Raw genomic sequence first — 23,090 nt, 5'->3', positions numbered from 1 at the left:
GCTGAGATCCGGCGCGCTCATTGGCTTAGCCCTCAAGGGGCGGGACCCAACGGCAGAAAAGGGGCGTGCTATTGGGTAGAAGGTCTGTCCATCGCTGGCCGTACTGAACTTGGGGGCGGAGGGACTCGAGGATGGCCTCAATTGCGTCTGTCAAGCCGGAATGAAACCCGGGGCGTTGCTTCTTTTTTTCCCAGTGTAATTGGTTCATTCACTACCAACGGGCAGAGGGTCCTGGTGGAGGCGGGAGGGCCATTGCACGAGGTCGCTGTCAATTGTCAGTAAAGGGAAAGAGGGGTGGGGTCTTGATTAGGTAGAGTGCGCGCCTGGGCTCCGGTGTCACGTGCAGGAGGCGGGAGAGTCACCTGATTAGGGAGTATCGGTCTTCTGAGCCACTTCCGCCCTCCCTGGTTGCCGTGGTAACAGGCCTCCGGTGGAGGGCGGGGACCCGCTTGGAAGCCAGCTGGGTGGCGATCACTTGTCTGCCTTGGCAGGCTCCTTGCGCAGTCTTTTCCCGGCGTTCTCATCAGCGTGCAGGGATTGAAAAGGAATGCTTTATGGTTCAGCGGATAGCCACCACGCAGGATGCACTGGGACCTGAGAACCGTTGGGCAGTCCCACCAGCTTTTTCGTGACCAACTCCAACCAAGTACACGCCCTTTCTCGCACTCCACTAACTAGTACGCTGAGCTACAAGGTGTGCCAGGCACCCAGGACGCCAGATTCACCGCTTCAGGTGGGCTGCTTGTGCCGTCCGTAGAAAGCCTTTGCTACTTATCCATCAGTCTTAGCTGGGGCAGGAGTCCCTTCTTCCAAAAGGCTTCTCTGAGCCTCTCTGGGACCTTGAGTTAGGAATTTTGACCGTACCGTAGGTCTGGATTATCCTTTTTTTTTCTTTTCTTTTCTTTTTTTTTCTTCTTCTTTTTTTTTTAACACTGTCTCATTCTTTCGCCCGGGCTGGAGTGCAGTGGCAAAATCACGGCTCACTGCAGCCTCGACCTCCTGGGCTCAAGTGATCCTCCCACCTAAGCCTCCTAAGTAGCTGGGAATACAGGCATATGCCACCACACCCAGCTAATTTTTAAATTTTTTGTAAAAATGGGGTCCTGGCCATATTTCCTAGGCTAGTCTCAAACTCCCAGGCTCAAGCGATCCTCCAGCGTCGGGCTCCCAAACTGTTGGGATTACAGGCATGAGCCACTGGGCCTGGCCACATTGTCTTTTAACACACACAAGCAGCCACCATCCTTCCCACATACACACAATCCTGTGAATTCCTCAAGCAAAAGGACCTTGTCTGATTAATCTCTGGATCCCCAGTGCCTGACAGAGAATCGGGAAATGTTTTTTTTTTCAGTGAAGGCCTAGCTCAAATGCCACCTCTTCCATGAAGACTTCTGTGATCCACAATGATAGCATCTCCAGTAATTCCTTCTATAATAAATAGCATGAGTCATTCTGCAGGATATTGATCTTCCTTTTTTTGCTCCCAGACTGAATTTTTCCACCACCTGGATGAACATAGCAGAAAGAACATAGTGTTTTAGAGTCAGACATAATAGGAATCAGGCACTTTGGAATCTTGGCTCTGCCACCTTTGAGCTATGTATCCCAAGGCAAGTCAGTTCACCTCTCTCAGCTTTAAAATAGTAATAGGGTTGCTGTAGGGATTAAAGTAAATCAACATATGTAAAGTGCCCACACAGGACCTGGCATATAATAGTTGCATTTTAAATTTTTTAAACGAAATGTAAGCATACTATCTTTCCAGGGTGTTCAGAAGCCTGAAAAACACCCTGGATCTTTCTCAGAGCTGGATCACAAAGATGTCACACCGTCTCCTGTTCTGACACACTGAGTGGTTCCTCATGGCTGGAGTCTGGGGTGTGGGGTCAGGTGTTTGCTGAGAAAGGAGTTGCTTGGTCAGGTGTTTGTTGAGAAAGGAGTCACTGGGAAATCCCAAATATTATCTGATTGAACTCATGTGGTGCCAAGATCTGGGGGGAAATTCACAGAAAACACATTTCTGTTTCTAAGCTGTATTAGTTTTCTGAGGCTGCCATAACACATTATCACAAACTGGTATCTTGAAACAACAGAAATTCTCTCACTGTTCAGGAGTTTAGGATCCTGAAATCAAGGTGTCAGGAGGGCTGTGCTCTCTCAGAAGGCTCTAGGGGAGAATCCTTCCTTACATATTCCAGTTACTGGTGGCTCTAGTTTCTTAGCTAGTGGTGCATAACTCCAATCTCTGCCTTCATCATTGCATGGGCTTCTCTTATTCCTATGTCTGTGTGTGTGTGTGTGTGAGATGGAGTTTCACTCTTGTTGCCCAGGCTAGAGTGCAATGGTATGATCTCGGCTCACCGCAACCTCCGCCTCATGGGTTCAAGTGATTCTCCTGCCTCATCCTCCCAAGTAGCTGGGATTACAGGCATGCGCCACCATGCCCGGCTAATTTTATAGTTTTAGTAGAGATAGGATTTCTTCATGTTGGTCAGGCTGGTCTCGAACTCCTGACCTCAGGTGATCTGCCCACCTCGGCCTCCCAAAGTGCTGGGATTACAGGCATGAACCACTGCAGCTGGCTGCCTCTTCTTTCTTTTATGAAGACATTGTCTTTAGGCCCTGGCGCAATGACTCACGCCTGAAATCCCAGCACTCTGAGAGGCTGAGGTGGGTGGGTCACTTGAGGTCAAGAGTTTGAGACCAGCCTGGCCAACATGACGAAACCCAATCTCTACTGAATATACAAAAATCAGCCCGGCATGGAGGCTGGCGCCTATAATCCCAGCTACTCGGAAAGCTAAGACAAGAGAATTGCTTGAGCCCAGGAGGTGGAGGTTGCAGTGAGTCGAGATCGTGCCACTGCACTGCAGCCTGGGTGACAGAGCGAGACTCTGTCTCAAAAAAAAAAAATTGTCTTTAGATTTAGGGCCCACCTAGATAATTTAGATTTCATCTTGAGATTATTCATTACATCTGCAAATACTTTTTTTTTTCCAAATAAGGTCATATTAACAGGTTCCAGGGGTTAGAACATGGACATATCTTTTAGGGGGCCATAACTCAGTTAAGAAAATGGACCTAGAGAAAGAACACAGAATCACTTCTTTCTCCTTTGGGCATCAGTTCTGAACTTTATCACTTCATTCATTCAATAAATGCACACTGAGGGCTTCTCTTATCAAGCTCTTTGCTAGATGCTGGGAAATCAGACTGAGATCCATCCCTAGAGGAGCTGCCCAACCCCTTATATGGGAGTCCAGTAAACAAAGAGTAGGTCAGACACAGTGGCTCACACTATAATCCTAGCACTTTGGGAGGCTGAGGCAGGCAGATTGCTTGAGCCCAAGAATTTGGGACAACATGGCAAAACCTTATCTCTACAAAAAATACAAAAATTAGCCCGGCATGTAGTTTTTACCTATAGTCCCAGCTACTGAGGATGCTAAGGTGGGGGGATTACCTGGGCCTGGGGAGGTTGAGGCTACTGTGAGTCAAGATTATGCCACTGGGCCAGGCGCGGTGGCTCAAGCCTGTAATCCCAGCACTTTGGGAGGCCGTGACGGGCGGATCACGAGGTCAGGAGATGGAGTCGAGACCATCCTGGCTAACACGGTGAAACCCCGTCTCTACTAAAATACAAAAAAAAACAAAAATTAGCCGGGCGAGGTGGCGGGCGCCTGTACTCCCAGCTACTCGGGAGGCTGAGGCAGGAGAATGGCATGAACCCGGGGGGCGGGGCTTGCAGTGAGCTGAGATCCGGCCACTGTACTCCAGCCTGGGCGACAGAGCCAGACTCCATCTCAAAAAAAAAAAAAAAAAAAAGATTATGCCACTGTACTCCAGCTTGGGCAATAGAGTGAGACTCCACATCAAAAATAAACAAAGAGTGATCATCCAGTTACTCACTGCTGGGTCTGAGGGAAGCCCAAAGGCAGTGGGAGCCAGAGAAAATAGTTGAGAGTCAGATTTCACAGTGAAGGTGACATTGAAACAGGGTATTGAAGGGCCAATAAGAGTTCACCAGGTCAGGAGGGAGGGAGGAAAGGATATTCCAGCGTAGAGCAGGATCCATTCTTTCCACAAGCCTTTACTGAGGTTCACCTTTGCACAGGCTAGCTACTCAGTGCTGGAAATGCAGAGCTCAAGTAAACAACCCGTCTCCCACTTTTCCCAAATGCCGCAAACACTAGGAGAACTAGAACTCTCATCCCTAGGGGCATTGGGAAGAACTCAAAAGCCTGCTGCTTGCAAAGTATTCAAGATAATGTAAAGCATTTAACATACTGTCTTGAAGATAGTACATTTTTAATAAATACTAGCTGTCATTATTTTCATATGTCCTATTTCATTCTAAAAACTTTGTTGTTGTTGTTGTTGAGACAGAGCCTCTCTCTGTGACTCAGGCTGGAGTGCAGCGGCGCTATCTCAGCTCACTGCAACCTGTGCCTCCCGGGTTCAAGTGATTCTCCTGTCTCAGCCTCCCGAGTAGCTGGGACTACAGGCATGCGCCACCACGCCCAGTTAATTTTTTTTGTATTTTTAGTAGAGACAAGATTTCACCATGTTGGTCAGGCTGGTCTCGAACTCCTGACCTCAAATGATCCACCCGCCGCAGCCTCCCAAAGTGCTGGGATTACAGGCGTGAGCCACCGTGCCTGGCCCTAAAAATTCTTTTATTATTGGGATCCTATTTCATAATATGGCTGTTTGTTTCAATGTAAAAATATTTTAAATCACAGAATTAAATTATTATAATATTTACGTAGTGCTGTATATCCCCCAGAGAAACATATATCCAAGTTTAGAGGACACAGATTATAAGGTGGCCAAATGCAATATATATGCAATGATAGAATGGGGTCCAAGGTCAAGTAGTAAGAGTGACCAACTCTTCAGGAGCTGGTGGGCAAGGTCAGAGCAGGCTTCACCAAAGTTATAAAGGATGATTGGGAGATGAACAATAGGTGTTTAGACTGGTTTAGCTCGGGAATAGCTCGTGTTTTAACAGCCAATTAGTACCATGTTGGGTATTTAAGTCAAACATTCAGTTTCCAGGCCAAAAAGCTAAGCCTACCCCAATCCATTTTGCCTCCACTTCCTCCTCTCACCTCATGGGCCTGATGCATTGGGTAAATAAGAGCAAGGCAGGTCAGATGGGTCTTTCAGTGTCTTAAACTGTATTGAGTTAAATCTATCGCCTTCCTTTCAACAGAGCCCTTTTTCTTCCATTCACTTACTTGTCTAATCAAACACCCATCAGACCTTTGCCAGGTGTCCAGCCTGGGCACTACGTTTCAAAAAATGATGCGCATGAATTCCTAACTGAAAGGAGATCACAGCTCATTCGGTACAAAGTGGTAAGTACAATAATAGAGATGATGTATAAAGTACAGTGGAAGCACTAAGAGAAAGTTGCTAACTGTCGCGTGTTGTCCAGGAAGGCTTCCTAGGAGAGGAGAGTATCCTACACAGGAGGAACAGCATGAGCAAAGGCACAGGGGCAGAGGATGTGGCAGCAGCAGAGTGTAACATGGCTGAAACAAAGGCTGCATGGGAGAGCAACAGGCAAAGAGGTTGGAAGAGGAAGCTAGTGCCGGGTGAGAAGAACCTGACTACCAGGCCGAAGAACATGAGTTTCATCTTGGGCAACAGAAAGCACTTAGAAATATGGCTCAGGCAGCCCTTGGGGGAGGGGTAGCTTTGAAGGGGCAGGACTAGAAGAGTGAGACACTTGCAGAAGTCAGGTGAGAATTGTAAAAGAAAAAGGCAGTTCCCCAAAGAAACTGCACATACCCAAGAACCCTGACAGGCACGTGCCTAGACAGCATTTTCCCTTCTTCTTTCCCAACTCGGCAAGGTCATTTTCTCAAGAAAGCCTTCCCAGGTCTGAACGAACTGCTACCTCCTCTGGGCTCCTACAGCAGCTGTCTGACCTCTCTTCGGTATGTGTAACTGTGTGCCTAGTCATATACTGAGCAGTCTACATTTGTCCCTCCCACTCTGCTGTGAACCTCTGCTTTTGATTTATCTGAGTCCCCAGTATCCCAACACAGAGGACAGGCTCCATAGCTTCATTTAGCAAATGGCTGAATGAATGAAATCAATGAATGAATCTTGAGTAAGTGAATGTTTGGATCACATGGGGGCCTCCATTCCTCCTGACTAGACACAGCCCCCAGAAAGGGGAAATAAGCTTGCCTAAGGTCACACAAAGTTTGTAGCAAAGCTAAGACAAAGAGTTGGGCCTTTCGTCCCCAAGACCAACGCTCTTTCCTCAGTTCCAGGGGTTTTCCCACTGCCACCGACTGTAAAGATGCAAGTGTGAACACAGGAGCTTGTGAATGTGTGGGCCAGTAAGGGTAACACATATGGGAAATAAGCACATCTAACCCAGGGAGCTGATTTACTGAGAGTTGTCCAGAGAAAACTTTCCTTGGGAACTGATGTTTACAGTGAGGTCTGAAAGATGAGTAGGAGTTAACTGGACAAAGGAGGTTAGTGAGGGCAGAGGAAGCTGTTTGGATAAAGGAACAGGAGGAACAGCCTGTGAAGGACCACATGGAGCATTGCAGCAACTCAAAGAGAAGGCCAGCCGGTGCCGAGGAGGAAGAGGAGAACACTTTTGAAAGAAATTGGTATTTCAAAACCAAACCCAAACCAAAGACCACCTTCAGCTTCTTTAACAGTTTAGTGTTGTTTTTATTGGTAATTTTATTTATTTATTTATTTTTGAGACAGGGTCTTGCTCTGTCACCCCATCTCGAGTACAGTGGTGTGATCATGATTCGCTGCAGCCTCAACCTCCCAGGCTCAGTCGATCCTCCCAAATAGCTGAGACTACAGCGCACCACCACACCTGGCTGATTTTTGTATTGTTTGTAGAGATTGCTTTTGGTATGTTACCCAGGTTGGTCTCGAACTCTTGGGCTCAAGTGATCTGTCCACCTTGGCCTTACAAAATGCTGACCGAGATTACAGGTGTGTGCCACTGCACCTGGCCCTTATTTGTAATTTTATACAGCAGAAGCAGCATTATCCTTTGGTGCTTAGAGCTTCTGAAGTCCTAATCCAGCCCTGATGGCACAGAATGAGGCCGGAGACGCTGGCAGGGCCAGGTCCTGCCGGGCATTGTAGGCCACAGTGGAGTCTGGATTTCTTTGAGGCTCATGGACTAAGGGGTTTAAGCAGGGGAGTTACATGCTCTAATTTATGTTTCAGAAATGTCACTCTGGCTACTGTGTTGAGTGGATTCGGGGGTGGGCAAAGCTGTGAAAATGGTGATGATAAATAGTGACATTTCTTCATTGAGTTTGAGGACAGTTAGGACAAAAATGTGCTGAGTTCCTGGTAATAAAGGCACTCAAGGGATGTCTGATTTCCCTGTTAGGCTGATTCTTTGACTGGTCAGCCACTCCCCAGGCAGGCATAGCGTCACAGGGTTCCTGAGAAGGTACACCCTGGATGCAAAGTGGTGTGGCTGAAAGACTCCACACCCGGGGTAGGCAGCTGGAGACCAGTCTGAACCTTTAGCTTAACTCACTGCATGATTTTAGACAAATCAATTCCCCTCTATGAGTCTATAGGTTTCCCTAGGACCTAGAGGGAACTAACATTTGCTAAGTGTTTTACATACATTACTCTGGTCAATCCCCACAGGATCCTGTGAAGTAGGTATTATTTACTTCGTTTTATTTTATTTTTTGAGACAGTCCACTCTGTCACCCAGGCTAGAGTGCAGTGGCGCGATCTCGGCTCACTGCAACCTCCACCTCCCTGTACCTCCCAAGTTCAAGCAATTCTCCTTCCCAAGAAGCTGGGACTACAGGTGTGACCCACCACACTAAGGTAATTTCTGTATTTTTAGTAGAGACAGAATTTTATCATCTTGGCCAGGCTGGTCTCAAACTCCTCACCTCAGGTGCTCCACCCACCTCAGCCTTCCAAAGTTCTGAGATTACAAGAGTAAGCCACCGAGCCTGGCTGCAGTGGGTATTATTGTCTGTTTTACAGATGCCTAAAAAAAGGCTCAGAAATTAAAATGACCCATCACATGGTTCTTAGGGCAAATTGATGGTGTGAACACAGGTCCTCAGGCCAGGACTTTGTCACCCACACCATAGCTCCTGCATTCATTAGAATACACTATTTAGGACTAGTTAGTTATAAATATGAGAAGGGAGAGAACTAGGATGAACCCTGTTGTCCGTAAATTAAGACTGGCCAGATCTTGGTTTCTAGATGCCGTCCTCCACTAGGAGGAATCAAGACTCTTTGGAGAAGTGGCTGATTCCAGGATTGGGCCAGAAAAAAAGCCAAAGATGATCCTGGGGCATCTAGTTGTGCCAGAAAATAAGGAAGTCCTCAGAAAAATGATGGGACAAATGACATCAAAAGGACACAGAAGCCAGTTCAAAGGGGTTCTCACTGTCCAAAACCGGGGCAGTTTGAGCATCAGAATAAATAATGTTAGAATGGCTTATAATCCATTGAATAAAATAGGATCCATGAGTCTTTATAATAAATGTTTAATAAGAAAGGAGATATTTGTGTAGTCTCAAACTACCAAAAAAAGAGTAACTTTACAGTGGAAAAGTGTGGCAAGTCACCATCTTAAAAGTGATCAACATAACCATCATCAGTAATACGACAAATTCAAATTATGTGCTTCCTGATAGGATGTGGTGAGAAGAGCCCATCATCACATCTGTGATATTTCTGCCAAAGATAAATAACCTGAATCAATCATAAGGAAACAACAGGCAAAACAAAACTGAATGGCATTCTAAGAGGACCCAGCCCGTCAGCTTCAAGATTGTCAAAGTCATTGATGGTCAAGGAAGACTGTTTCAGATAAAAGAAGATCGAAATAATATGTGACTCTGAACTTGATCCTTTTGCCAGAATGGACACTATTAAGACAAATGGTGAAATCTGAATAGGGCCTGAGGATTAGACTGTAGCAATGTTTTTATGTTAATTTCTTGGTCTTCATGGTTTCATTGTAGTTATATAGGATAACATTCTTGGCCATGCATGGTAGCTCATGCCTGTAATCTCAGCACTTTGGGAGGCCAAGGCAGGACTGCTTGAGCTCAGGAGTTCAAGACCTGTGAGAAAGAGAGAGATGTCATCTCCACTAAAAATAAAAAATAAAAAATTGGCCAGGCCTGGTGGCATGTGCCTGTAATCCCAGCTACTTGGGAGGTTGAGGTGGGAGGATCACTTGAGCCCAGGAGCTGGAGGCTGCAGTGAGCTATGATTGTGCCGTTGCACTCTAGCCTGGGTGACAGTGCAAGACCCTCTTTCAAAAAAAAGAGAAAGAATAACATTGTTGTTTGTTGAGTGTGATGAGGTATCATGTCCACAACTTACTCTCAAATAGTTTAGGAAAAAAATTATTTATATTGTACTTGAAAATTTTTGTGAGATTGTTTCTAAGAAATGACTTAAAAATTGTGTAATATTCATTGTAATCTATTTCATGTAAACGAAATGAAAATTATTTATTTTACTCTTATCCTAATATTTTGCTCATTAAAGCTTAGATTCGTTTATTTAAGAACAGTAGGGGCCAGGTGTGGTGGCTCACGCCTGTAATTCCAGCACTTTGGGAGACCGAGGCAGGCGGATTGCCTGAGGTCGGGAGTTCGAGACCAGCCTGACCAACTTGGAGAAACCCCATCTCTACTAAAAATACAAAATTAGCCAGGCATGGTAGCGCGTGCCTGTAATCCCAGCTACTCGGGAGGCTGAGGCAGGAGAATCACTTGAACCAGTGAGGTGGAATTTGTGGTAAGCCAAGATCGTACCATTGCATTCCAGCCTGGGCAACAAGAGCAAAACTCTGTCAAAAAAAAAAAAAAAAAAGAGTAGGGCGTAGGGCAGACTTTATTCAAGAGGGGCTACCACAGTGGAGTTCTATAGCAGGAGAGAGAGATCAGGCTCAACTCCCTAAAACTTAGATTTTAAAAAACAATAATTTATTGAGTGCTTGGATTGTGCCAGGCATTGTTACAAGCAGTTTTTGTGTATCGGCACAACAGTGCTATGAGATTAGAAAGTGAAGGTAGTCATGTTACTTGCCCAAGGTCACATGTTCTGAGTATTGAGCTGGGATTCTAAAGCAGTGTAACTCCAGTGTTGTTAATCCTACATTTTATTGCCTCTAATGAAATAGTGTTACTGCATATATTTTCGATAAATTTATATAGTGAAGTCATACTTTTTTTGGAATATATGTTTATATCATATACATTGAATGAAAAAATATACTGTTCATGTTTAATTAGAAGAAAAATACTTTGATGTATTAGTTTTCATCAAAAGTAAATATAAATCTCAAAAATCATTTGGTATTTCAGAGAAGAAACTTTTAAAGGTATATGTTAGTGTGATTTAATGATACATAAAAAACACAAGAAATAAAATTGTGTGTATGTATGATTAAAAAAAATTAGATGAAAATATATGAAACAAAACTCCCTAAATGGAAAGTGGTAAAAAATATTTTGAAGAAGAGTTTGCAAGGAAGGGAAACAGGAACATGAAAAAGAAGTTTGAAATATATATATATGAAGCATGAGTTTGCTGTAAAAATGGTGGTGGAAGCAGGGGGTTGGGGAAGTCCCCACGTTTCTCCTCCTCGTGATCCCATTATAACTCATTAAATGGGAAAATATTCCACCCTCTCAGAAGTATAGGGAAGAGTGGCTTCCAAACTTGCAGTCCACCCCATGGAAAGAAAAGTGAAATATGTGATTTGTGAGAAGACTAGAGGTTGTCGTCCTCTGGTCCAACTTCTCCATCAGGTGGTGCAAATATATTAAAGTCACTGTATTAGTTTAAGACACAAACTGGGTGGCTTAAAACATAAATTTATTCTCTCACAGTTCTGGAGTCCAGAAGTCCAAAATCGAGGGCTGTGCTCTCTTAGAAGGTTCGAGGAGAGAATCCTTCTATGCCCCTTCCAGATTCTGGTGGCTCCAGGTGTTCCTTTGTTCCTTGCTTGTGCCTACACAACTCCAAACTCTGCCTTTTTTTTTTTTTTTTTTTTTTGAGACAGTATTGCTCTGTCGCCCAGGCTGGAGTGCAGTGGCACGATCTCTGCTCACTGCAACCTCCACCTCCCGGGTTCAAACAAATTTTTTTTTTGAGACGGACTTTTCCTCTTGTTGCCCAGGCTGGAGTGCAATGGCACGATCTCGGCTCACCGCAACCTCCACCTTCCAGGTTCAAGCAATTCTCCCGCCTCAGCCTCCTGAGTAGCTGGGATTACAGGCATGCAACACCATCCTGGCTAATTTTGTATTTTTAGTAGAGACGGGGTTTCTCCATGTTGGTCAGACTGGTCTTGAACTCCCGACCTCAGGTGATCTGCTCACCTCAGCCTCCCAAAGTGCTGGGATTACAGGTGTGAGCCACCGTGTCCGGTTGGGTTCAAACAATTCTTGTGCCTCAGCCTCCCAAGTAGCTGGGACTACAGTGTGCGTCACCACACCTGGCTAATTTTTGTATTTTTAGTAGAGATGGGGTTTTGCCATGTTGGCCAGGCTGGTCTCAAACTCCTGGGATCGAGTGATTCTCCTGCCTTTGCCTCCCAAAGCATTGGAATTGTAGCCATGAGCCACTGCGCCTGGCCTGTTCTTCTAAGAACACCTATCATTGAATTGGGGTCCCATCTAGATATTCAGTATTACCTCATCTTGAAATCTTTAACTTAATTTTATCTGCAAAGGCCCTTTTTTCCAAATAAGACTACATTCACAGGTTCAAGGGATTAGGATGTGGACATATTGTGTGGGCCACTATTTAACCCACTATACCATTCTCATATGGCCTGCCTCTCTTTTCTCTCAAGCTACCCTGCCCAAACGATGGGGAAATTAAGATGTTAATCTTAATTTGTATTAATCTGGACTAAAGTGTCAACCGACCACTAAGAAAATAACTAAAAAATATACAGAAACAAGATAATTAAAAGTGTATTAGAAAACAGTTGTCTAACACACAAGAAGGCAGGAATGGAAAGAGAGAGGAATAAAAAAAATAAGACACAGAAAACAAATAGCAAAATGACAGACGTAAATTCCACCTTATAATTACATTAAATGTAAAGAGACTAAACAATCATATGGCAAAGAGTAGAAATGTGGATATAAAAAACATCCAACACTATTATGTCTATGACACACTTTATATTCAAAGACACAAATAAGTTGAAAGGGAAAGGATAGAAAAGACATTCCATGCAAACAGGAACAAAAGAGAGTGGGGGTGGCTGTACCAATAGAGTTATACACAGTAAACTTTGGGACAGAAACTGTTACTACAAAGAGCAGCATTTTATAATGATAAGGGGTGGATTCATCAGGAAGACATAATATAAACATGTTATAAACATGCATGCAGCTAATGGCAGTGTCCCAAAACACATGAAGAACTGACAGAACTGGAGGGAGACATAAATCAGTAACAACAGCTAGAGAATTCAATACCCTGCTCTGAATAATGGATAGAACAACTATGCAGAAGACCAACAAAGAAACAGGAGATTTGAACAACGGGATAAGCCAATTTGACCTAAAAGATATCTTTATCTGTGAAACACCCTAGCTTCTAGCCTGAGAGATGTAGAAAATGTGGAAAGCAAGCCTAAGCAGCTGTGTGGCCTATGCCTGAGAGCCATCTTCAGTGCCCCCTTGTGGCTATATCTGGGAACCACAGGCAGAATCATGGAACTGACCATCTTCAGTCTCAAAGGGCAGCCCTCACCACTACACCCAAGGGCAGACTTCGTCTTCGGGGGAAAGGAGGTTCCAGTTCCTTCTCCCAAGATAACAACTCCCATCCCAAGGCAATGTTCACAGAACCTACTGGAGTCCCCCTGCCTGCCCCATGCACAGCTTAAAACCAGGGTGGTCTCAGCTCTGGTCAGACCACTGAGGGCATCCCTCTGGGATTTGGGACCCGGTTGTCCCTGTTCTCCTTAGGCAGATGGCGGAGTTCCCCAGTGCACAGGCGCTCACTCTTCACCAAAAGCAGTGCTTGAGGATAACAGCCTACTTTGGTGGAGTAGCCTCAGTTAAGGCCGGGGCTTGACTTGAAGCCAGAGACTGAGGTTGCAGTCCAGCCTTGGGTCAGCCTCAGGCTCGGGCTGGGGTGATGCTGAGCCCCTCATCAGAAAAAAGGCCTTTTCCCCATCCGAAAGGAAATGGCTGTCCTCTAACCTGAGCTCTCTAGCCTGAGGCCTGCCTGGCACTAGAAGCCAGCCTCTGTTGTCCCCTCCCAGCACTCCTCTCACTGCTCTGCCCTCCTGCCCACATAGAAACTCTGGAGACACCAGCTCTCCACCCTTCCAAGCCAAGCCCCACTGCTGTCTCTGTCTCCTCCATCTTTCAAACCAGCAATGTTTTTCCAATCAGGCCTCCCTATCCTTCCCCTGCTGCTCTGCCCTTCACCACCTTCCTTTCCTGGTGACTCCCAGCCGCCCTTCAAGGCCCAGCTCAGGCGTTCTTTCCTCATGAGGCACCCCCGGGCAGGTTGGGACTTCTGGCACAGCTCTGACTACCCTGTGTATCCTCAGCTGTTCTCAGTGTTTGTCTCTGCTCCCAAGTAGCTCTCTCAGTTTCCAGCACAGAGGAGTTGGACCTGAGGGGGATGAACAGCAAGGACAGGCAGGACAGTTCTGGCAGTAAGGAAGTTAGAACGAGGTCCTTTGGTCTCGGCTGGGAAGGGTTCCCAGGTGCCTAGTATTCACTGAACAGAAAGGAATTAGAAAAGAGGTGGCATCTTGAAATCACTAGGGTGACAGCAGGCCAGGCCTCTGCCTTTTTGGCAGGGAACACAGCTTGAGTGACCCATAAGGAGCCTTCCAGCTCAGCCACTGAAGGGCCCTCCAGCTGGACAGGAGCCGTTTACCACATGTGGTAGGCACCATGTGAAGTGGCTCCCAATGACCCCTGCCCCCTGGCATCCATTCCCTGGTATAATCCTCTCCCCTCCAGTGGGAGCTGGACCTAGCAATGTTCATTTAATGAACAGAATATGGCAAAGGTGACAGGATATCACTTCCCAGGTTAGGTTGTAAGGGCCTGGGACTTCTGTCTTGCTCACACACTTCACTCCACTCACTGGCTCATCTTGCTAAGTCAGCTGTTGTGCCATGAGCTACCCCATGGAAAGGCCCATGTGGCAAGGAACTGAGAGTGGCCTCTGTCAACAGCCAGTGAGGAAGTCAATCCTGCAAACAACTGCAGGAATGGGCTTGGGAGTGGATCCTTCCTCAGCCTGGCTCCAAGACGACTGCAGCCCTGTGAGAAACCCTGAGTGGAGGACCAAGCCAAGCCTCAAATCGTGACTTGGAACTGGGAGACAACAGATGCTGCTGGAAACCATTGAGCTCTAAAGTAGTTTGTTACACAGTGATAGGTAACTAACACACCACAGCAGTGTCATGTGGGCCAAAGGTGCAAGGGGCTAGAGGGCTCAGAGGGCAGCCAGCTGGGGCCCCAGTCTCCCCCAGGTGTCAGCAGCAGATGCAGATGCAGCCCCAGCAATAACTCATAGAGGATTCTCACTTTCATTTATTTTCTAGGCATATACAAAAGTCTGACATGGTGCTATGATCTCATCAAGAGATAACAGAATACACAGGAGAGGGTTGGGTTTCCTCCCTGGCCCAACCCCCTCAGGAAGGCACAGAAAAGTGAGGCTTGGGTTCGGGGGCCACCTGCTTTGGAACTAATCTGCTGCTCAGAAGGCCAGGCCCCTTCTGAAGAGGGACCTCTTCCTCACATCCAGAATCTGTGATGTGGGGAAGGTAAACTGAGGCCACCAGCAAGTATGTGCTCCAGGCCAAGGCTGAGTCTGTGCTGCATCCATGTCATCAGCCACCCAAGAAAAACCAGTTACTCCACCTAGCTCATGGTGGCGGCATCCTCTCTGCAATGGTGCATGGGGGGCAGTCCTTTCCCCTGCACGGTGTCATTGCCACCCCCATCCTCATCCTGAAGGCCAGTCCAGGCTCTGATGTGAGTGACTGGGGGTGAGGAGTGGGTGACAGAAGGGAGATCAAACAGGAGCATTCCAGATGCCTACTACTGTCCTCACACAACAGGTCAACCGTGCTCTCCAACTCCTCCCCTTGGCAGAGAAACTGGTCCTGCAGTTTCAGGACTAGACAAGTGTGGGGTAGTGGCAATAGAGGGGCTTGTATGAGAAGTGGCTTTTGCCTCTCATCCCTGGGGGCAAAAAGTGAATCATCTAACTGGCCCAAGTCACTAATGGCGATCCTTCTTCCCCAGGCCAAGACTGAGTTTCCTCTGTCACTTCAGGAAGGGAAGAATAGAGGTTAGCTGAGCCACCCAGATTAGGCCCAGATTTAGCCACCACCTAGAACAGGGCAAACTGGAAGTAAAAGAGCTTGAATTACTGACTTTTTCCTTCTTAAAAAAGACCTAACATTGTAATGGTTTAGCAAAATTATTATAATTTCTTTTAAATAACCCACAGACACCCATGACGCTTCCAAATTTACAGAGCATAAAAGCAATTTGCAACTGGTTCCTCCAAGGAGTTGGCCCCGAAGCCTGGCTCAGTTCACCTCCAGGACCTCAGTCTCCAGGAGGCCGAACTTGGTCTTGTGCTTGTCGAAGAGCTTCACCAGGGCCTCCATGTACATGGTGTGGTACAGGTCGATATCTTGCTGGGTTGGGTGCTCCAGCTTGGGGATGGTGATGGGCTCTCCCACTGCAGGGACAAGACAGAGGCTTCTGGTTAGTCAACACCCTTCCCCTGGGCATCTACCATGATGCCGAAGGCAGTGATGCTGGGCTGTGGGCCTGCCATGTGGCAGGAACTGTGCCAAATGCTTTATGTGCTGCATCTCTGGTTGTCCCCTATTACAGATGAAAAGACTGAGGCCCAGGGGCATGTGAAGGGACCCACCCAAGGCCACACAGGTGCTAAGCTGCAGATGGGATCAAGACTGGTTGAACCCACTGCATTCTGCTAGGAGGGTCTATGACAGTCAGGGGATCAAGTAAACATCTTTGCTTTTGCTCTGCTCTGGGCAAGCCATTCCTGCCTCTCTGAGTCTCAGTTTCCTCCTCTGTTACATGGGGATTCTTCCTCACAGGGCTTTTCTGAGGATTCTGCGAGGAATGTGACATGCTTTAAAAAGTGTAGGCCAGGCATGGTGGCTCACGCCTGTAATCCCAGCACTGTGGGAGGCAAAGACCCGCAGATTGCTTGAGCTCATGAGTTCAAGACCAGCCTGGGCAACATGGTGAAAATCGTCTCTACTTAAAAAAATACAAAAACTTAGCTGGGCGTGGTGGTGCACCAGCTACTCAGGAGGCTGAGGTGGGAGGATCGCTTGAGACTGGGAGGCAGAGGTTACAGTGAGCTGAGATCGCGCCACTGCACGCCAGCCTGGATGACAGAATGAAACCCTGTCTCAAAAATAAAAAATAAAAAATAAAAAGTGTGGTTAAGGGCAGGAGAGGAGGGAGAAGACCAACATTTATGATCTGTGTGTTGCTTTATTTTCTTATCCTGCTGCATCTCCATACCCAATCCATTCCTATGTCCTGTCAATGCTATTTCTGAAATTTTTCCCAGATCATGCACATCTCTTCCATCTCCACTGCTACTCCCTTGGTCCAAGCCACTGGCTACCAAAACAGCCTCTGGGCTGGTCTTGTGGCTTCCATTTTTCTAACCCATCTTCCATCCAGCAGCTCCAAGGATCATTTTAAAATGCAAATCTTAACTTCCCCTCCCAAACACTCTCTGGTAGCTCTCCATTCTCAAGGTGAAGAGCAAATTCCTTCACATTGCCCACAGGACTCAGCCCCTCCCAAGCCACACCTGTGCATGGAAATGTTCCTGCTGCCTCCCTGTTGCTTTGTCTCTATCTAAAAGTACAAGGCAGGACAAATGGCCTAGGAGCACAAAGGATCTTTATGAGCTTTGGCCCCTCAAGTCCACTGCCAAGGGCCCATGTGCTCCTGGGGGATCCATTAACACATACACACACACCTACTATAGGTAATTCTTTAGAATCCTCTAAACAATCCCAAATGCACCCAAAACAACACAGACGAGGGCCAAGTGCAATCACTGTTTTCCACTCTTCTGACAGGTCTATGCTGCAGTCATATTAAGGTTTTTCTTTCTGTTCTTCAAAAAAAACTACACAATCTTGTTTCTGAACTTCACTTAGGCTATTGTTTCTGATAAAAATTCTCTTCTTCCTCTATTTTGCTAGATAATTCCTATCAGTTAGCAGTGCAAGAGTTACCTCCTCCCTGGGGTCCACTAGGACTCCCTAGAGCACCTGCCCATCCTCATCACATTCCCCCACCAGTCCTTGTTGTAATAGTCTTCCCTGATAGACTAGTAGGTGCTGCAAACCCAGAGACTGCAGATTTTCTTTCCTCACCCATCACAGAGCTTGGTTCATCACATAGGCTCAATCCCCGACCCCTACTACTACCCTCTCTGACCAAGCCCATCAGCACCCAACACTTCAAAGTCCTCATGGCTAAGGGCATGGCCATCAGAGCCAGGTGGCCTGCACTGGAATCCCGTCTCTACTGCTGACTAGCTGTGTGGCACCCTGTGTTCAGGACAGCCCTTGGTCAGCAGGCTAGGGGCTTACCAACAGTGGTGATGGGCTTGGAGTAGGGCACCAGCCCCCAGGTGTCGGAGGAGAAGAGGCCTCGGCCATGGAAGATGCATGGGGCGAAACCAATGTATTTCTGGAACTTCTTCTGGACCCATCGGCCCCAGGAGCCCTCCTCGAAGATCACCTGCTTGTACACTTCATTCTCTCCAAAGGAGTACATGGGAACCAGGTCGGCTCTGGAAGGGAGAGGCCAGGGTCTGTCATACCCTAATTACTGGCTTCAGTTTCTGTCAGCCTAGAGGCCCTGGACACTGGCCAAGTGACCCCCTCCAACTGGGTATACCAGAATCACCTGGAGTGTCCCAAGTTCACATGACCCCTCTCTACCAGGTTCTGATGGGCCTTCTGCCCCACTGCTAGTGACTGGGGAGCATACAGAGCTCTGGGTCCCCCAGGCAAAGGGAAGGCTGAGCATCCTGCTCTGGAATGCCTGTTTTCCACCTCTTCCTGCAGGGCCTGCCTCTGCCAGGAAGTTCTCCCTGTCCCCCAGCCAACCCAGGTCTCTCTCAGCCCTGGACTCACCATTGTGTCACAGTCTCAGCACACTGTGTTGTCACTGTCTGTACCTCCACCCTTCCCTACCCTTGGTGCTCCCTGAAGGCAGGGACTGGGTCCAATTTGAATGGGTCCCCAGGGGCTGGCCCAGGGCTGAGCCTGAAGGGCAGCCTCTTCTTCCAAAGCCTGAGGTAAGGTCCCCAGGGGACAGAGAAAAGAGCTGCTGTCCCCCAGTCACATTCCATGCCACCCTCCTTCCTGACCTCCTGGTCTCCCAGCAAAATGATGTATTCTGGCCCCAGGTGGTCCAATCCGGCTTATAAGCCTGGACTCTTGGCCCACCTGCAAGGGCCCCCAGGCAACAGGTTGCATCTGTGCCCACCCAGACACACATGGGCAAACTTGGCCCACACTGTGCAGTCTGGGCTCCAACATCATCCCCTCCCCAACAGAATGACTGACTCCCTTCCATGCCTTCCTGGGGTCTGGGTCCTGTCTTCAGGGGCCAAGGAGTCTGCTGCCCTGTGCTGAGGGACACTGGAGGGAGTGAGTGTGTGTGTACTCACCCATGGCGCAGGGCCAGTTTCACAAAGCCCTTGCGGTTCCGCAGGGTGACTGCATTCTTGCCAGGCATGGAGCTCAGAGACTCAGCCGCACCCCCCACCACGATGATGATAGCATTGCCACTCCCATTCTTTGAAAGCAAATAGTCTATGGTGTCCCGGTTGACAGGGCAGATACCTGGGGGGAGGGAAGGACGCACAGTCAGGGTTGCCCATGGATCCACTCCCCATCCCCAGCACACAGTCACGTGTAAAACACAAAGAACCCTGGTCTTGGCCCCAGACCTAGCCCAGTCCCTTTGGAGTTGTCTGGTTCTGTGTAAGCTATTCATTTTTCTGAGCCTCAGTTTCCTCATCTGTAAAATGCAGCTAATGATACAAGGTTGTTTTGGGAACTCATGCATTTGGCAAACATTCCCTGGGCCCTAATCCTGCCAAGTCAGTGCAAGGTGTTGGGGATCCCAATGCATCAGTCTGGTGGGAAGTCCCAGGTGGCTGGACAATTACAGTGCCATGGACAACAATCAGATTGTATAGAGGGCAACACAAGGGCTGGGGATCCCTGGAAAAGGGGGTCAAAGAAGGCTTCCTAGGGAAGTTGTTATCCGAGTTGAATTCTGAAGACCATATGGACAGCTCTCCTCCTCAGCCCTGACCCACCATGTCTGCAGCAGGTCGCATCTCCCAATGCAGGCCCAGCACCAAGGAATGGTGTGTTGGCTCCCTGTGTCACCCTGCTCGATGGAGAGGCTCAGGCCTTGACAACAGTGCCCAGCAGGAGCAAGCAGGGGGTGGATTCTCACCTCCAGACATCAGGTACTCCCTCAACACAGGCAATCGGAAGTTGCCCGCCAGTGTAGCCAGGTAAGGCCGTATGCCTGGGAACTTCTTGCTCACTTCTGTGGCCTCTGTGCTGAAGTTGCAGAAGGCACCCAGGCCCATGATGCCATGGGGGTGGTATCCAAAGATATAGTTCCTGGTGGTCAGCAGGTTGTGTGTCTTCACCAGCTGCAAGGATGACCTTGGGTCAGAGGAAACTGGCTGGGAGAGGGATCCCAGGGCATACCCAGAGGGTAGGGAGGGACTGGATGTGTCATTTCCCCTGGGCCTCCATGGGCCTGAGGGCTGCTGCAATGACTCTCCACACCTGACCTCAGACCCTCATCCCCAGGGCCACAGTGCTGGTGTTGGGCAGTCACCATTTGCACTATGGCTCTCTGGGAAGGGGTGGGTAATGTTTGCCCTTGTTCCTCTCAGTCCCCAGCCAAGCACACAGCAGTTCTTCTTTGCACTCTGCCAGCCTCCGGCATTCCCTCCCTCTGGGCCCATCCTCTTCGCCACAGCCAGAGTGATTATTCTAAAACTCAAATCCAACCCTTGTCACTCTCAGACTGGAAAGGGTGTCTGGCTTCATATGAGTAAGGTCCAAGTTCCTGAGTTTGGCAACCAGGGCCTTGGCTGCAAGCTCTGCCCCCACTGTCAGTCTCTCCAAACTATGAGCTCCTTGGAGGTAAGGTTTACTTGGCCCTGTGCTCTGTGGGCTCCTCCACAGTTCACAGAATGAGACAGGCAGCCCACCTCCTACTCCCCTGGCCTGGAAAAGGGACACTGGCTGGCTCAAATGGAAACTTTCCCACAGTCAGCTGGGCTCAGCTCAGGTTCTGAGGCAGGAAGGACAAGCGACAGCCCTGTGCCAGCCAGCCTAGGGTAGAGGTCAGTTGTAAGTCTGTAGCAGCTGAGAACCTGACCTGTGGTACTAAGGACACTGGGCTGCTCCAAACGATGACTGGCTTCCTCAGGGCCCACCCGCTGCCCTGGGGCTGGTGCTTGGAGGGGTGGGTGATGCAGTGTCCCTAAACCCTAAGCCATGAGAGGCAGAGCCTGTGACACCTACCCTGCATTACAAGGAACAAGATGGGGGTGGAGGAGGCTGAGAGAGACAATGAGTAAGGGTATTCTGCTCATAAAAACATTACTTTTATTCTGATTAGAAAAATAATAGGGCCAGGCATGGTGGCTCATGCCTATTATCCCAACACTTTGGGAGGCCAAGGTGGGAGGACTGCTTCAGCTCAGGAGTTTGAGACCAGCCTGGGCAACATGGTGAAACCCTCATCTCTACAAAAATACAGAAATTAACTGGGCATAGTGGCACACACCTGTGGTCCCAGCTACTCAGGAGGCTGAGGTGGAAAGATGGCTTGAGCCCAGGAGGCAGAGGCTGTAGTAAACCAAGATTGAGCCACTGCAGTCAAGCCTGAGTGACAGAGTAAGAAGAAAGGAAAGAAGGAAAGGAAGAAAGGAAGGAGGAAAGGAAAGGAAAGGAAAGGAAAGGAAATGAAAGGAAAGGAAAGGAAAAAGGAAAAGGAAAAGGAAAAGGAAAAGGAAAAGGAAAGGAAAGGAAAGGAAAGGAAAAGGGGAGGAAAGGAAAGGAAAGGAAAAGAAAGGAAAGGAAAGGACAGGGAAATAAAGGAGAAGAAAAGAAAGCAGAGGGAAAGAAAATAAAGAAACTCCTAAAGAATTTTACAAATATAGGAAAGCAAAAAGAAAATTTAAAAAAATTCATATTTCCATCCAGATGAAACAATCTGACTCACTGAGTCCTTTTTCTACTCAAAAATATACATGCTCTTTTTCAAAATCCACAAAATTGAGGTTATATGGGTTGATATCATTTTTATATCATTTTCCACCAAACATACAGCTATCTGTCCTTATCAAAATCCCTCAGTTCCATGTCTTCTCGTGGCTGCATTCGTATTCTACAGCACAGCTCTCCTACATGTAACAGCACCGACTCAAACCCTGTTTGATGGACATTTTAAAAACTTCCAAAATTTCCCTCTTAGAAGTAATGCTTCAATAAATACCTTATCTTTGTCCACATATCTGATTGTTTTTGTGAAACAAAATTCTAGAAATACAATTCCTGGATAACAAGGAATGAACACGTTGGTCTTTTTGGCTGCCCTGCCTCAAGAGAAGTGATATCAATGACACTCCCACCTGAGTGCTGCAAAGTGCCCCTTCCCTGAACTGGTGCCACCTGGAAGCAGAGTCACTGGCCACCAGCAGAACATCAAGAGCCCAGGTTTTCTGTGACTCTAGATTTGGGAGCCTCCTGGCAGAGTTGAAGGACCTTGTGTGCAGCTCTGGGGGAGAGGATGCTGGTGGCTGACCTTGGAAAATTGAAATCCCAATCTTTAGGTGACAGAGAGGATGGAAAAGGGTGGCTGGCACCATTCTCAGCTCTGACGCTGCCAGTCTATGCAAATGTGAGCAAGACTCCCTCTCATCCCCACCGCTTGGGAGACTGATGCTCTTTCTCCCGTTTTGCCCTTGGCAAACAGATTAAAGTTGCTCCAAAACCCAACCAACTCTCAGCTACTCCCCAAATAAATGGGAAACAGCAGCAGTCTAATCCATGGCTAATGGGGCTTGGGACAGTGAGCAGATCTCAAAATCTCGTTTATGTGAGCTCTGTAGGATTGCTGTTCCAATGTTTCGCCTCCTAACAAGCAGGTCTGCCTACCAAATTAGCTCTCAGTGAAGCTGGAGTTAAAAAGCTCCTTGTGGGCCGGGCACGGTGGCTCAAGCCTGTAATCCCAGCACTTTGGGAGGCCAAGATGGGCGGATCACAAGGTCAGGAGATCAAGACCATCCTGGCTAACACGGTGAAACCCCGTCTCTACTAAAAAATACAAAAAAAACTAGCCGGGCGAGGTGGCGGGCGCCTGTAGTCCCAGCTAATGTAGTCCCAGCTACTTGACAGGCTGAGGCAGGAGAATGGCGTAAACCTGGGAGGCGGAGCTTGCAGTGAGCTGAGATTCGGCCACTGCACTCCAGCCTGGGCGACAGAGCAAGACTCCGTCTCAAAAAAAAAAAAAAAAAAGGCTCCTTGTGCTAGTTTTGATGAAAAAGGCAGGCAGGCATCGAGGGAAGAGCTGGGGCAGCCAATACCGGGTGGGAAACTTGGAAACTTGCTCCTGAGCTGATGGCCAGGCCTGGGATAGTTACCCCAGCAGGTGACCATCACGGCATGCAGCATCTTTTTGTCCTCTTCCTATGGCTACCCCCACCTTCCCATCGGGCCTTGATAACCAGGAACACACAACACAGCATGGGCTGGCAGAGCTCTGAAAGGTCTAAGCCATTCCTTGGATGACAGGAGGGAAGCTGAGGCCTAGAGAAGGGAACTGCACTTCCCCTGTGGAGGTCACAGCAAATTATCCTGCATGTCTGCAGCAGGCCAGTCACTGCACTTTTCCCTGGGCTGCTGGATGAAGACGTGTCACCCAGTGGGCCCCAGGTGGCTCTTTAAATCATCTCCTCCCTCC

The 23,090-nt window shown here is 47.9% G+C and overlaps 1 protein-coding gene across 1 annotated transcript in view; it reads right to left on the bottom strand.

The window, feature by feature from the left end:
• Positions 1–14,570: 14,570 nt before the first annotated feature.
• Positions 14,571–23,090, bottom strand: part of DGAT2 (diacylglycerol O-acyltransferase 2) — a 32,752-nt gene continuing 24,232 nt past the window's right edge. Inside the window, exons 5-8 of the mRNA XM_005579118.5 lie at positions 19,557–19,761; positions 18,757–18,931; positions 17,669–17,871; positions 14,571–15,753 (exon numbers count right to left, since the gene is read on the bottom strand). Of these exons, the coding sequence (XP_005579175.3) occupies positions 15,599–15,753; positions 17,669–17,871; positions 18,757–18,931; positions 19,557–19,761 (738 nt within the window). The 3' untranslated portion in view covers positions 14,571–15,598. The remainder of the gene's footprint in view (positions 15,754–17,668; positions 17,872–18,756; positions 18,932–19,556; positions 19,762–23,090) is intronic.

The sequence above is a fragment of the Macaca fascicularis genome, chromosome 14 (genome assembly GCF_037993035.2).
Source record: "Macaca fascicularis isolate 582-1 chromosome 14, T2T-MFA8v1.1".
NCBI classification, from domain to species: Eukaryota; Metazoa; Chordata; class Mammalia; order Primates; family Cercopithecidae; genus Macaca; species Macaca fascicularis.
The sequence above is the reverse complement of the archived record's forward strand: the minus strand, read 5'-3'. Positions and strand labels throughout refer to the sequence as shown.